This window comes from Balaenoptera acutorostrata, chromosome 20, assembly GCF_949987535.1.
Source record: "Balaenoptera acutorostrata chromosome 20, mBalAcu1.1, whole genome shotgun sequence".
Lineage (NCBI taxonomy): Eukaryota > Metazoa > Chordata > Mammalia > Artiodactyla > Balaenopteridae > Balaenoptera > Balaenoptera acutorostrata.
In genome coordinates, this window is record NC_080083.1 from 4,874,100 (window position 1) to 4,889,638 (window position 15,539).

General features: G+C 43.3%; 1 protein-coding gene across 4 annotated transcripts in view; it reads right to left on the reverse strand.

Annotated features, from left to right (window-relative positions):
- ARHGAP44 (Rho GTPase activating protein 44) overlaps window positions 1-15,539 on the reverse strand; it is a 209,525-nt gene that overhangs the window by 102,864 nt on the left and 91,122 nt on the right. For all 4 annotated transcript variants that reach the window (XR_009006260.1, XM_057535554.1, XM_057535553.1 and 1 more), the window contains exons 5-7: window positions 13,154-13,265; window positions 10,950-11,026; window positions 4,544-4,661 (exon numbers count right to left, since the gene is read on the reverse strand). Coding sequence is in view for 3 of the 4 variants with exons in the window: in XM_057535554.1 (XP_057391537.1) it covers window positions 4,544-4,661; window positions 10,950-11,026; window positions 13,154-13,265 (307 nt within the window). In the remaining variant the exon portion in view is untranslated. The remainder of the gene's footprint in view (window positions 1-4,543; window positions 4,662-10,949; window positions 11,027-13,153; window positions 13,266-15,539) is intronic.

The window sequence follows — 15,539 nt, forward strand, 5'->3', positions numbered from 1 at the left end:
TAATGGAAAAAGTAGGCAGCACACAAGAACAGATGGATCGTGTAAGTAGAGACATGGAAATTCTAAGAAGGAATAAAAAAAAACGCTGCACCCGCCCACCTGCCCCAGGTACCAGCAGGTTCTGTCTTATGGAACCCACCTTGACTTGGTTTTCCTGATCTAAAGTTCTCTGGGTCTAAAGACAAATATCGTATATTAACACATATATGTGGAATCTAAAAAAATGATATAGATGATCTTATTTGCAAAGCAGAAATAGAGACACAGACGTAGAGAACAAGAGTTCTGATACCAAGGGGGAGGGGAGAGTGGGATGAACTGGGAGATGGGGATTGACATATATACACTATTGATACTATGTATAAAATAGATAACTAATGAAAACCTACTGTAAAGCACAGGGAACTCTACTCAATACTCTGCAGTGACCTAAATGGGAAGGAAATCCAAAAAAGCTATACGTATCTATGTATATGTATAGCTGATTCGCTTTGCTGTACAGTAGAAACTAACACAACACTGTAAAGCAACTACACTCCAATAAAAATTAAAAAAAAAAAAAAAAAAAGCTCTCTGGGTCTAAAGATCTGGGGAGCTCTGCTTGGGCCTCGCTGTGCCTAAACACAGGGAAACCAGACTGCCACCTTGCTCACCTTCAGTCCACAAACTTTCCTTTTGCTGGGCTGCCACAGTGTGGGAGACCCAGCTGAGAGAATACAAAACCATGAAGATAGAAGGGGAAATGACCCAATTAGGGCAACCCAGAAAGGGAAGGGAGGAGGACCACGGTGGATGTTTAGAACAGCTGGGAGCCAATGAAGCAGAAATAAAAGAGTAGTCAGAAGACAACTTTAAAGAAAACATCAGTGCCTGCTCTCAAGGGGATCTGCTCAGCACACAAATAAAGCTGCTGAGAGCACAATGCGTGGTTTTATCCACTGGATATGATCATTCTACAGTTCATATAATGAAACAGAGGCCACAGACCAGCCAAGATAGCTATGAAAGAGAGTGGGAGTTATTTTACTGAATATTATAATTGCTAAGAAGTCATTAGAAGAGACATTGCACAGTATTATCCCAGGAACAGACAAGCAGATGAATGGAATACAGAGCCCAGAAATAAATTTGAGGAATCAGATGATAGGATTTCACTTCAGGGGGAGGTGGCTTATCTAATAAATGAATTACCTCTTCATATGGGGGGAAAAAACCCAAATCTCTCCTGCACACCACATACAAAAATAAATTTCAGGTATATTAACATGCACAAAATAGGTGTATATGATGCATTAAAGACATTAAAACAAAATTAAAGAGGAAAAATTTCTTAACCTTGAGGTGGAAGGTGCCTGATGGACCACCTGGGGTCTTCTCCCATACAAAGGAAATACAGGTATATGATCAAGTTCTTAATGGCAGACATCAGTATAAACAAAAAAGACAACGGCAGACTGGAAAAAGTATCTGCAGCACAGCAGATAGAAGAAAGTTTAATATCTCTAATTATACAGAGAACTTACACAAATTGCTATTAAAAACAATAGAAATACTGGTCCGATAGCCAATACAAATAGACAATTTGACAAACTAAGAATGTCTAGAAATATAGGAAGAATGTCCAATAAGTACACAAAGATATACTTAGGACCACTAACATCCTGGGAAATTAAAGTTACAATAACATAGGGATAGCTTTTTTTCCCTCACTGGACGGGCAAAAACTGAAAACAGGAAAAACATACCTTACAGAGAAAGATAAAGTGAAATGTCCAATTCTGTATATTAGTGGTGGGAATATAAATTGCAATTTCCTTTTAAGAGAGGTAAACTGGAGCTTCCCTGGTGGCACAGTGGTTAAGAATCCGCCTGTCAATGCAGGGGACATGGGTTCGAGCCCTGGTCCGGGCAGATCCCACATGCCTCGAAGCAACTAAGCCCGTGAGCCACAACTACTGAGCCTGCACTCTAGAGCCTGCGAGCCACAACTACTGAGCCCATGTGCCACAACTACTGAGCCTGCGCACCACAACTACTGAGCCTGCGAGCCACAACTACTGAGCCTGCGCTCTAGAGCCCTTGAGCCTCAACTACTGAGCCCACGAGCCACAAGTACTGAAGCCCGCACGCCTAGAGCCCGTGCTCTGCAACAAGAGAAGCCACCGCAATGAGAAGCCTGCACACTGCAACAAAGAGTAGCCCCCGCTCGCCGCAACTAGAGAAAGCCTGCGTGCAGTAACGAAGACCCAATGCAACCAAAAATAAATAAATAAAATAAATTTAAAAAAAAAAAAAGAGAGAAGTAAACTGTCAATACCTATTAAAACTTAACAAGTATATGCAGTCTTCTACCTAAAAATATCACTTTTGGGGATCTATCCTATAGGGGAAAAAAGTTACCAGTGTATAAGAATATACATAAAACGATGTTGATTATATCATTTTTGTTGATGGCAAAAAACAAAGAAACAAAACACATTAGTTTGAATATCTATCACTAGGAAAAATAGCTAAATATATCATGGTAGATACCTCCCTACTAAGGAATATTGTGCACATTATTAAGAAGACTAAGTTGGATCTACAGCTACTAACCTGGAGAAACGTCCAGGATGTATTGCTAATTGAGAGAAGTGATAGACCAATAGAAACAACATGACTGTTTTATAAACACACACATACACACAAACACAAAACAAGTACCTAGGAAAATGCTAAATATGAGGGCATATTTGTATGATTAAAAAAAAGAAAAAAGGGTGGGAGGCTATGTAACAGGTCCTAACACTTACTTCCTTATCCGTATAACTTTTATGGCCCCTTGGCACGTCACAGAGCACATTGTTCACAACAATTCTTAATAAATATTGTTGAGAAAGGCAAACTGGTCACCTCCTTTGCAAACGGAGGGGTTGGTTGGTGGGTTGCTGGGTAGAAAGGGAAAGAATTATTGGTGTTTTCTTAATATATTTTCAAATTTTTTCCACTGGTTTTGGTGAACATGCAATACTTTTGTAATCTCTGAAAAGGAATTTTAATATATTTTTTGGTAAAAACAGCCTATGTAAGAAGCTATCCAAGACTGAGTGAAGCTATTAAACTTTTACTCTGATGCGTTTGGATATTTGATTTGCATTCAGCAGCTCCCCTCACCACTTTTTTTTTTTCATTTCTGGCCACTCCGTGAGGCTTGTGGGATCCCAGTTCCCCAACCAGGGATTGAACCCAGGCCATGGCAGTGAAAGCCTGGAATCCTAACCACTAGGGTATCAGGGAACTCCCCAGCAGCCCCTCTTAACATCACCCTGCTGTGTCTAGTGAAGAAGGAATTTTGTAAGAAACAAGATTTAACTGAAGGACATGCACCCATGGTAAATGGGTAGAGAAGACACAGAGTAAAAGGGAAATCAACATGAGAGAAGAGTGATTCTTCACGAATAGCACCAGCTAGATCTTTGCCATATACACAGGAATTCAAATGACAAACCAGCTTTACTCACAATGAGTCTTGGGTCTGAAGTACTGGTCTAACTTTGTTTGGCTCCATAGAACTGGAGGCTGAGAGATAACAAATCCTTTCGAGATATTTTTGATGTTTGTAACTCCAGAGAGAAATTCTATCTGACTCTGAATGTCACCTGAATGCAAGGTCAGAATCACCTGTACAGGGTGGTCATAAAAGCAGAAGCTGATGTACAAGGTAAGACTCGATAAAGCCGCAAAGAACAAAGATGTATGCATGCAAAGTGGCCGCTCTCCTGTAAAACTGTACGTTAGGAAGACAACAGATACCAGCATAATTCCAGAAATGTGGTATTTTTGTTCCTTAGATCCAAACCAAAACTGGCATATCTGCACGTACAGATGTACATATACACAGAGCATCAAGAATGGTGTATTGCTAAGAAGCCCCATAAAACGTTTGTGGGGAAAGTACATGAGAAACATTTGAACAAGGGTGATGGGTGATGAGGGGGCACCTATCACTCCTGAGGGCAGAGGCACACTTTGTAGAATGAGGTCCTCCTCTCCTGGCAAGTGGAAGGTTTTCTTTGCTGCAAGTATCTCCTTGGCTAGCATTTCAACTTCATAGATACATGTATGTCTCCCGCAAAGCAAAGGACTGATAAAGTGACTCAGGAAACAGTAAAAGGCAAACAAGAAAATAATGTAATATCAACAGGGAGTCAAGGCTCATCTATTGTCTAAACTCTCAACTGTTCTGGGTGGCCTAGAATCTATGATGTGGGGCTCAGATGACTTACAAAATCTTCGTGGAGAAAGCGAGGCCATTTCCTCTTTGCCTACCACGCAGGAATATCAGTGATCACCCACTGCTGTCCCCCCGCATCCAGGTCACCATGAAAGCCCCAACTCTTAGGGCTCATGCAGGACTCTTTGGAGGTGTCAGCAGGCAAGCTTGGGGACACTGATTCAACCAGAGGCTCACTATTAGGGTTTTCATAGACCTCCAGCCAACAGAAAGGGACTCCCTTAGGGCTTCCCCATCTTTCTCAGTGGAGAGGAGCAAAGAGCTGGGTACCCTGCAAATCTCCACTCTGTTGGCAGCCTCCTCCATCTCCTCCCTGAGGGCATCCGCTTTGGCACCTGCAGGCTGTAAGCTGCTGGACAAACCCGAAGACTTGGAAGTCTGCTGCCACCTGATGGGAAAGAGGAGACAAAGAGGAGAGAGGTGTGAGACAGGTAGAGAAAGCCCTGGGGACACTGTGGGAAGCAGAGAAATAGCTGATTATGAGTATCACCCAGGGAACGACACAGTCTCATTCCAAAGGAGAGATAATGAAAAGGTACCCAGTACCAGACCAGGAGAAAGGGGGCTCCAATGTCCAAGTGGCAGGACTGAAGGAGGCTGAGGAGAGCGGCCACTTCAGACAGAGCAAGGATTCCCCAATTTGCCATCAGCCTCCCTCCTGTCTTCTGAACACTCAGGCCAAATGACTTCACCACTGCTTCCTCTGAAGCACGGTCCATGCCATTCCCATTAGCTTCCTGCCTTTCCTGCGGGCTGTGAGTTTCGAAACATTCACCTACTTGGCTGAAGCCAATCATGGGTGCTAAGTGAGAGGACAAGTGGGTAAGATTAAAACAAATGTGAAAGCAAAAGTCTCCACTGGTAAGCACTAAGCAACCTCTGATCAACATTTCGACACTTCATTTATATTTTCTTAAACATTTATCTCTCTGCAGAGAATACTGGCCTTCTGAGGGAGCCCCTTGGGAAGCTTTAATGGGGAAGCACAAATATTTCTGGTTGCTAAGTCATTATCAAGGAATTACCAAAAGCAGGCCCTGAAAGAAGGTTCTAATTATGCTAAGACGCTAGCAGCTATAGCGGGAACAGCAGCGGGCCTCTCCCCCTGAGGCTGTAAACTCAACAGCCTATAGGGCCCAGCAAGTAGGAAAAGTAAGTCAAATGGGTCATTATCTTAAAATCTCATCCACCCAATCCTTTATTTCCTACTTGTGACAGGGACACGAGATATAAAGCTGTGTCTCAGCTCTAAGAAAAACAATCGCGTAATCAGGATGACAAAGGCTGCCAATGCCTGGCTGCAGTCTTGGGAAGTCAGCAGGAACAGGGAGGGGACGGGGACGTGGTGGGGGTTCACTGGAGGGTGATCAGGGCTGATGGAGCCCAGGCCGGGGGGGGGGGGGTGGTGGTGTGTGGCCCACAGGTTGCTGGATGTTTCAACTGACAAGCTGCGAACTGTCAAGTGAACTCATCAGATGAAACGTGACAAGAGATTAAATAGCATCCTCTAAAACCACGCAGGCCAACAGTGTACGGACCAAACCAAAGAGGTCTGTGGGCTCCATCTGGCTCTTGGACGGTCCATCCAATGGAGAGGCAAAAACGGCAATGTTACCCTCATTTTGAGAATCAAGAATTGAATCACTAAGTGTCTTCTCTGTACAATTCTTCTTTCCTCTTGTGTTACGTGCAGGAAAAAATTAGAGAGTGGGGCATTATAATACCAAAAAAGGGGACATTAGTTCTCTTTGCTATTAGCACAAAGTAGCGAAATGAAGGATTCTCTGTCACTTAAAAAGCGCACCCATGTGAAAATTACTTAAAAAGGCTTTAGGACATCAAGCTGGCTTGAAGCTCCAGAGATGGACACATGTGTCCTGAGAAAGATTCCTCATCCAAGATAAGAATTCAAGGCAAATTAGAAAGGACATATTCTATTCTAAAATGTTAAAAAAAAAATCTAAGCTAACAGATAAGGATTAGTAAAAATTCCTGGGCAATTCTTTCTTATAATGGTTTGCCTTACAGAAATATTTAATTAATACCTCCCAGGCTTAGTCAAATAAAATGTGAAATGTCATGGCTGTAATTTAGATCTCAGATAATGAATACAATTCCATGGTTGATTATGGTAGATTATGGAGCTACAACCACCATCCCATTCATGCTACCTGAAGGAAAAAAAAAACTAACCAATATATAAGTGTAAAAAATAAACAAAGTGGCCACAAACACTAAGCTGATTTTTAGGGTTTTATAGATCTGGATTAGATTTGTTTTTTTTTTAAATCCAAATTATACTTAATATATGTATATTAAAATGAAGACATTCTCCAAAGTTCTTTCTTTTCTTCCCTATTCCCCTTTATTCCCCCCCCCCACCCCCAATTCTGTCCTGGTAGTTTAAAAACATGTGCCTTTCCCCTCCATTTATAAGGAATTTTACTTGTAATGGATAAGTAATCTACTTTGATATTATAAAATAGTGATAAAATGCCCCCCAATTGGTCCCTTTGTGGAGACTGAATAGCAAAATATCAAGGGAAACTTGGAAACATTTGTATAGGTAGCAACTAATTGGGAAAAGTGCCACTAATCATGAATTTCGACAAACAATAAACGCTGGAGAGGGTGTGGAGACAAGGGAATCCTTGTACACTATTGGTGGGAATGTAAATTGGTATAACCACTATGGAGAAGAGTATGGAGGTTCCTTAAAAAACTTAAAATAGAGCTACCATATGATCCAGCAATCCCACTCCTGGGCATGTATCCAGAGAGAACCATAATCTGAAAGGACACATGCACCCCAGTGTTCATTGCAGCACTATTCACAGCAGCCAAGAAATGGAAGCAACCTAAATGTCCATCGACAGAGGAATGGATAAAGCAGATGTGGTACATATATACAATGGAATATTACTCAGCCATAAAAAAGAATGAAATAATGCCATTTACAGCAACATGGATGGACCTAGAGATTATCCTACTAAGTGAAGTAAGTCAGACAGAGAAAGACAAATATCATGTGATATCACTCATATGTGGAATCTAATTTTTAAAGAAGATACAAATGAACTTATTTACAAAAAGGAAACAGACTTACAGGAATCAAAAACAAATTTATGGTTATCAAAGGGGAAACATGGTGGGGAGGGATAAATCAGGAGCTTGGGATGAACATACACACACTACTATATATAAGATAGATAACCAACAAGGACCTATTGTGTAGCACAGGGAACTCTACTCAATATTCTGTGATAACCTATATGAAAAAAGAATCTAAAAAACAATGAATATATGTGTATGTATAACTGAATCACTTTGCTGTACACCTGAAACTAACACAACATTGTAAATCAAGTATACTCCAACAAAATTAAAATATTTTTAAAAATCATGAATTTCGAGGAAGGATGATCTTCTCATTCAGAGGCTCTATAAGTAAACTCAACAATTGTTCTGCTCTGTTAAGAGAAGAAATAAGGCTTCTTGTCCAAGAAGAGTTTGAGCTTTGAAGTTTGAAGAGAAGAAAGTTCATTTCTTCCCACTAAGGTAGCTGAGGTGACCCCATCATTCTCTGGGAAAGATGCCATCAGTCTATGATTTGGGGATGATGAAGACAGAATACAAGCTTTAAGGAAAGGCTAATGGAAAGAAAAAGGCCAGAAATAAGGGTAAGATGTTTCAGAGACCAGGAGAAGGGTATAGAAGGCAAACTCAAGATCAGTTCAGGGTGACAGGAAGTCCGGAAGAAGTTTTGGAAGGAAACAGGAAAGGTGCTTTTGTGGGACATTTATTGTTTCATCTGCCCAGTCTTCTCCGCTCCTCTGCCTCTGGCATCCTCTACTTTTTGAGGTCCTGGCTCAGAAGGAGGATGTTACAAGGAAAAGATCCTAATGTCTGCAGACTGGCCAAATGGGGAAGTGGGGTGGGGCAGAGGTGGGGGCAGTGAGAACCCAACTGCTCCTCCAAGAGTAGCTGGTGACGTTTGCATTTCAGTAGCACAGTATCTGGTCTTCCGCTCACTGCTCCATGTTGGGAAACAGTGCTCACGCTGGCTAAGGGGGAGGGTTAGAGGAAAAGGCAAGAAGCTGGGGTGAGTTGGCTTCAGAAACAACCAAAGTTGTCAAGGGTCTAAGTTAAAGGTTAGAAGCATAAAAACTTGGAGGGGGTAGTAGATTATTTCCTTACCAAATCTCAATACACAAGAGACAATGAGATGAAGACATGAAGAAGTTTGTTAAATCATGGAAGAGAGGTCCCTGATGACACTTCTCTGTGGTTTCAGAATCTACACACCACTTGGTGTCACCATTAAAAACATAAGACAAAACTAGGTTGACCACGGCCGTCACCAGGCAGAAACTCTCTCTCCCCTAAGGGGGCTGAATGAAAATACGTAAGCGGACAAGGCAGTGACAAGCTTTGGTGCTCACATCCAGCCCTCTGAGCACAAGCTCTGGGCTGGGAACGCAGGTGTTTCTTAGAGAAGCAGAGAAGAGATCTCAGAGCTAAAACCCAGGTCCTCACAGAAGGAAATGACTCTGCAAACCCAGGAGCCCGGTGTCCACCGTCACCCGGACGGTGGGACAAGCAGCATACCCGCCATCACCTTATGTGACTCCGGGATGTGGGACTTGAACACTGGGGTTACAGGACGCATTTACGTGGCGCACGGACACTGTAGGAAGTCATACCACACCATTATGCCTGATGCAACCTTCTCTCTGTTCCTCCAAGGGCCCTAGGGGGAGGGCCTCAGATCTGGGTCAGAGTAACTTCAACAACTTTCTAATTCCTCCTCCTCTTCCCTTTTCAGCAGCTGGAGACAAGCTTCAGGATCACAGCCTTCCACAGGCAACAGGACCTAAAATTTAACAGCACGGGTACTGCTTTCATCCTGTCCACGTGTACATTTACCTGGTACTTGTAGCTAAGGGCACTGCCTTTCACTTTATGGTAGTGCTGTTAAGATTTCTCTTTTAAATAGACTCATTTTGAAAAAATGTATCGACATTTCACAAGGTGTGTTGGCACAGATGTCACAGATCATTCAGGTGGACTGAAGTTTGGGAAACACTAAGTGAATTAAAGAAACGCTGACGGATACACATTACGATATATACAGTGGATAAACAACATGGACCTACTGTAGAGCACAGGGAACTATGTTCAGTATCTTGTAATAAACTATAATGGAAAAGAATCTGAAAAAAATTGATAGATAGATATAAATGTATAATTGAATTACTTTGCTATATACCCAAAACACTGTAAATCAACTATACTGCAATAAAAAAAGAAGAAGAAAGAAACTCTGTTTCTCTGCTAATCTAGCCTGATTTATTTCTGGTCTTGGGGACTGTGCTATACTTTCTGTTGATCCAAACGCAGAATTCTGGTGCCTCAACTAGTTATAGTAGCAGCTTCCTTTTGGAAAGCTCTTGGGAAGTGCTGTGACAAACAGGATCTCATCTGGCACTCCAAACAGCCTCCCAGGTCAGCCCACAAATACTGCAAATGTTGCTACGGTCTGTGCACAGGTGAGGAGACTACTATTCTGGAAGGTTCAGTGACTTGACCAAGGTCGCAGGTCTAGAGAACAGGCAACGTGGATCTTGGACCGCATCATTCACTCCCGGTTTGGGACTCGTTATCCTACAGCTCACAGCCAAAGTATTTCCAGTTTTGTCTTTGTTTTTGTTTCTTTTTCTCAAGAAAATTAAAATAAGATGCGGAGATTCTTAAACTTGACCTACAAAGGACTGAAGGTGGAACCAAAAGGTTCCTTCCGTACTATTATTCACGAGTCTGCACTACTTCAACGTGCACACGTACGCACACATGCCACTGTAAGAAATAAAAAGGCGTTTACACACAACCATGACTTATGACGGCCACAGTCAAAGCCACTGCAGGGCCACAGCACGCCCCTGCTGGAACAGGAACTTTCCGGTAGATTCTGGGAGGCGGGAGCAGGGTAAGAGTAGCACTGTCGGAGCTGCACTTCTCCCATAATGGTCTCAGGGTTACAGAATGGCTGCAGAAGAGGCAGTCACACCATCGACCGCAGGAAAAGGAGACCGGGTCCCCAGAATCAGAAATCCTCCTCTCATGGTAAACAGGACGACACATCACGCTACCTGCCTCTCTGATCTCTGCCCCTACCACTCCCCACTTTGTCCCTTCCGCCCCTGCCATGCTGGTCTTCATTCTGTGTCCTGAATACGTCAACCTCATTCCCATCGCAGGACCTTTGCATCTGCTGTTCCTGCTGCCATGGGCAGTTCTGCACCAGATCTTTGCATGGTTGCCTCCTTCTTATGAGATCCAGTGTCCTCTCCTCAGAAAAGCCTTCTCTCATTCACCCTATCTAATGCTGCAGCCCGCTTCTCCATATCTCCTGCCAAAATTACACTGTGCTCTCTTCTTGATAGGACTTATGGCTTCTGAAACAGCCTCACGTGTGTGTTCTCTTGCCTAGATCTAACTCCCAAACCAGGCGGTAGCCTCCATGAGAGCATGGTCCCAGGACCTCCAGCGCCTGACACACGGTGGGTATAAGAAACACTCGATGAATGAAAACGCTCACACACAAAACCCTACCCCTCAAACATGATCACAGCTCCTTCAAAGAGGCAGAAATGAAAGCAAAGAAATCCCACCACACCTCGTTCGTGAAGAGTCCATGTCCAGCACCAGCTTTGCTAAATGTTTCCTCTGTTTTTGGATATTTGGGATTTCCACCTATGGGTACAGGAGAAAAAAAACACAGTTGATTTGAAGCCCAAGACAGATTCTTTTTTTTTTTTAATTTTTAAAAATTGAAGTATAGTTGATTTAAAATGTTTCAGGTGTACAGCAAATTGATTCAGTTATACATATATATATATATATATATATATATATATATATATATATATATATATATATTCTTTTTCAGGTTCTTTTCCATTATAGGTTATTACAAGATATTGAATATAGTTCCCTGTGCTATACAGTAGGTCCTTCTTGGTTATCTCTTTTATATATGGTAGTGTGTACCTGCTAATTCCCAACTCCTAATTTATCCCTCCCTTCCCTTTCCCCTTTGGTAACCATAAGTTTGTTTTCTATGTCTGCGAGAAAAGACAGATTCTTAAAGAATTAATGATATCTTCCCAACAAGTTTGCTCGAGGTCCCCCAATCCTCATTTTCAGAGGAAATTCTTGGTTCCCTTTCCTGAGCTAAACTCTGCTCTTTCTTCACTGGAATCTCGTGGAGCCCAGGCACAAAGCGAGTCTCAGCACCCAGCTCAGACGTGCCCCCTTGAGTTCGCTTGCGGCTTTGGCTGGGACCCCAGAACACCTTTATAAAGAGCAAGAGGGCCTCTCAGGAATGCTCTAGGCTGTACCAGGATGGCATCTGAGAAGTCGAGAGCTGGCCCATATCAAAGCACTGTATCTAGAACGTTCTCCTTGAATACTTCTAAGCACTTCGGTAATTATTTACCCATTCATCTGTCCCAGAAACTGCACCAGGGGATGGGGAGGTGCTGGGAGTGGTCTAGAAAGGAAACCAGACATGGTCCAGGGCAAGGCTGCCCGATACGGTAGCCTTGAGCCACCTGTGGCTATGCCATTTCAAATACAAGGGAACGTGGACTTCCATGGCAGTCCCGTGGTTAAGACTCCACACTTCCACTGCAGGGGGTGCAGGTTCAATCCCCGGTCGGAGAACCAAGATCCCACATGCCGCTGGGCGCGGCCAAAAATAAACACATAAATAAATTCAAGGGAACAAAAATTAAACAGAATTAAAAATTTAGTTCCTTCGTTGCACTAAACACGTTTCAAGAGCTCTGTAGTCACAGGTGGTTAGTGGCCACCAAACAGTGCACACGTGGAACATCTCCATCACTACGGCACCGTGGACGCTTGTACGATCGATTAAAGGGGACTGGGAGGAGGTCCAGGCTTCAGGACAAATAACATCCCCCAGTGATTTTCTTTCTTGATAAAATTTCACTTGGTTGAAGCTGGCAAAACTGTCACAGAGGCATTAAGCCTTCTTTTTAAGAAGACAGTTTTCTTTAGGGTCCTTTAAAGTAGAAAGAGAAGGGCCCTATGTAAACAGAAACAGTGAGGGGAGTCTTGGACAGTGAGAGTCTCTTGGACACGGGTCCCCAGCCCTTGTGAGTAGGGGCTGCTGTTCATTTTTTTTTTTAAGTTTTTAATTGAAGTATAGTTGATTTATAGTGTTGTGTGAATTTCTGCTGTACAGCAAAGTGATTCAGTTATACATATATATACATTCTTTTTTTTTCATATTCTTTTCCAGTATGGTTTATCACAGGATATTGAATCTAGTTCCCTGTGCTGTAGAGTAGGACCTTGTTGTTTACCCATTCTATATATAATAGTTTGCATCTGCTAACCCCAAACTCCCAATCCATCCCTCCCCCTCCCCCTTGGCAACCACAAGTCTGTTCTCTATGTCTGTGAGTCTGTTCCTGTTTCGTAGCTACGTTCATTTGTGTCATATTTTAGATTCCACTGCTCATTTCACTGAAGACTTGAGATGGGTGGAGGGCAGGGGTGGAGATGGGGCAGAGACCCTGCGGGGGACACAGTGATGCCGCCAGCCTTGCAGCTTCACCCATGGGGATGCCAGCAGAGGAGAGGGTCGGTGGGAGAAGGGGGCAGCCCGCAGCTCAAAGGGCTACCAGGCTGGGGAACCCCAGGCAGTTGGGTAGGAGCCATCCCCGGTGAGACACTGTGCCACAGAGTGGGGTGAGGGGTAGAAACAGCCATGAGGCCGAAGCAGAAGGACCCCAGAGCCCACCACTCCGCCCTCCCCGCTCGCGCGGGCCCAGCCTCACTCCTGCTTCTGACCTCGGCCAGCAGGAACAGGGGCTCGATCACATCTCTCTCGACCTGCAATTCAAAATGAATCAGCTCCTGGGCCAGCTTGTCCTCCGCCTCGCCACAGAGTTTCAGCATCTTCCTGTGACAGAAGGGAAGAAAAACCATCCTGAGTACCCTGCAGAGAAAGATGTGACCCATCACCCCCCGGCCAGGTAAACACACACGAGATGGTGTTAATAAAGTAGTTGACTTCTGTGCCATCCCATTGACCAACTGGCTGCGTGTGGTTTCATTTCTGACTCTGTCTACTTTCTGAAGGATGCTGAGTACCTACTGTGTGCCTGGGCTAAAAGGGGATTTGTGGGGAAAGTAAGAGAGATGTGGAGAGAACAGATTCACACATGCCAAATCCACAGGTCTAGAAAGAGCCAGATGCTTCTCCCTCCTGAGACCACTGGAGAAACCAGCTACAGTCAATGTGCCAACAAACCAACATACCTTCAAACACATACCAAAACCTCAATGTCAGTGGGCTCTAACAGAAAGAAAACTCCTTCTCCCAAGCCATGAAAACTTATTTAATATAGGATGAGCGGACGATTTTCCAATGAAAAACTGGAATGGAAAACCATGTAAAAGTTTATTAATAATGAGCGAATTACATAAGACCTGAATGAGTAAAAAGTTATGCCATATTCCTAGATGGGAGAATACAATATTTCAAAGATGTTCATTTCCCCTGAAGGGCATACAAGCAGCCCTCCCTTTTCACGGTACCATGTTACCTGAAACTCATGTAAAAAGTTTTTACAAATTAACAAAAGTATGGAAAGAGGTAATACTATTCTAAAGTTAGTATGTACTTTTCCTGTCCATATATATATTTTTTTTTTTAATTTTTATTTATTATTTATTTATCTATTCATGGCTGTGTTGGGTCTTCGTTTTTGTGCGAGAGCTTTCTCCAGTTGTGGCAAGCGGGGGCCACTCTTCATCGCGGTGCGCGGGCCTCTCACTATCGCGGCCTCTCTTGTTGCGGAGCACAGGCTCCAGACGCGCATGCTCAGTAATTGTGGCTCACAGGCCTAGTTGCTCCGCGGCATGTGGGATCCTCCCAGACCAGGGCTCAAACCCGTGTCCCCTGCATTGGCAGGCAGATTCTCAACCACTGCGTCACCAGGGAAGCCCTATATATATTTTTAAAATTCACTAATTAATTAATTTTTTTTTTTGACTGCCTTGGGTCTTCGTTGCTACGCACGGGCTTTCTCTAGTTGCGGCGAGTGGGGGCTACTCTTCGTTGTGGTGCGCAGACTTCTCATTGCGGTGGCTTCTCTTGTTGTAGAGCACGGGCTCTAGGCATGCGGGCTTCAGTAGTTGTGGCACGTGGGCTCAGAAGTTGTGGCTCACAGGCTCTAGAGCGCAGGCTCAGTAGTTGTGGCGCACGGGTTTAGCTGCTCCGCGGCATATGGGATCTTCCAGGACCACGGCTCAATCCTGTGTCCCCTGCATTAGCAGGTGGATTCTTAACCACTGTGCCACCAGGGAAGTCCCCCTGTCCATACTTTTACACTTTTATTACATATGTATGTGTTCACATGCAATACATAATACAGCTGCTTCAGCCAGCTAAATTGCTTGCTTTTTACATTCATCATTAGGTTTCAGCTAATTCTGTATGTATCAAGATGGATAAGCCCCAAACATAATGATGAATGTAAAAAGCAAGTAATAGAAGAATAGGTTCAGTGTCAAACCATGGATGTAAACGTTTTTAACTGGGTCATTTAGGGTCCCTCTTCCATGAAGTGTCTATTTGTATTTTTTGGTGATTTTTGTATTACGATCTTTTTATTTGTAGGAGTTCTTTATATACTTACAGGTATGTGTGTGGGTGTAGAGTAGATTTAAATTCTTTTTCAGATCTGCTGCAAATGTCAACTCCCAGGTTGTGGGTTTATCTCTGTATCTTTTTAATGGTGTCTTTTCTCTGATTTTTCTGGTTCTTAGCTCCCTATTTCAACGGCTGCTTCTTTTTAGAATTGTTAAGCATTCACTACTGACTCTCAACCAAGGGAAAGGAGAATTAGCTCTATTTACATTTCCCCTTCCTCCATTTATTTCTATCAGTAGATATTTAGTATTTACACTACCTTTTGACTCCATCTGCTATTCGGAGCAAAGCTGGGTTGTGGACGATGATTACTGGTCCTTCCTGCACGTTTATTTGTTCTCTTGGGAGTTAATAATTGCCTTATTTCGGCTTGCTTGTTCAGTTTTCTGTGTACCTGACTGCACCCCAAATCCTCTGCCGCTCTTCTTCTTTGTCTCTTAAGCCACTGAACCACCCCGATGTGAATTCGTATTTCATCTTCTTGAATCAGTCTCTCCCAGACCCGTGTCCATCTGCATT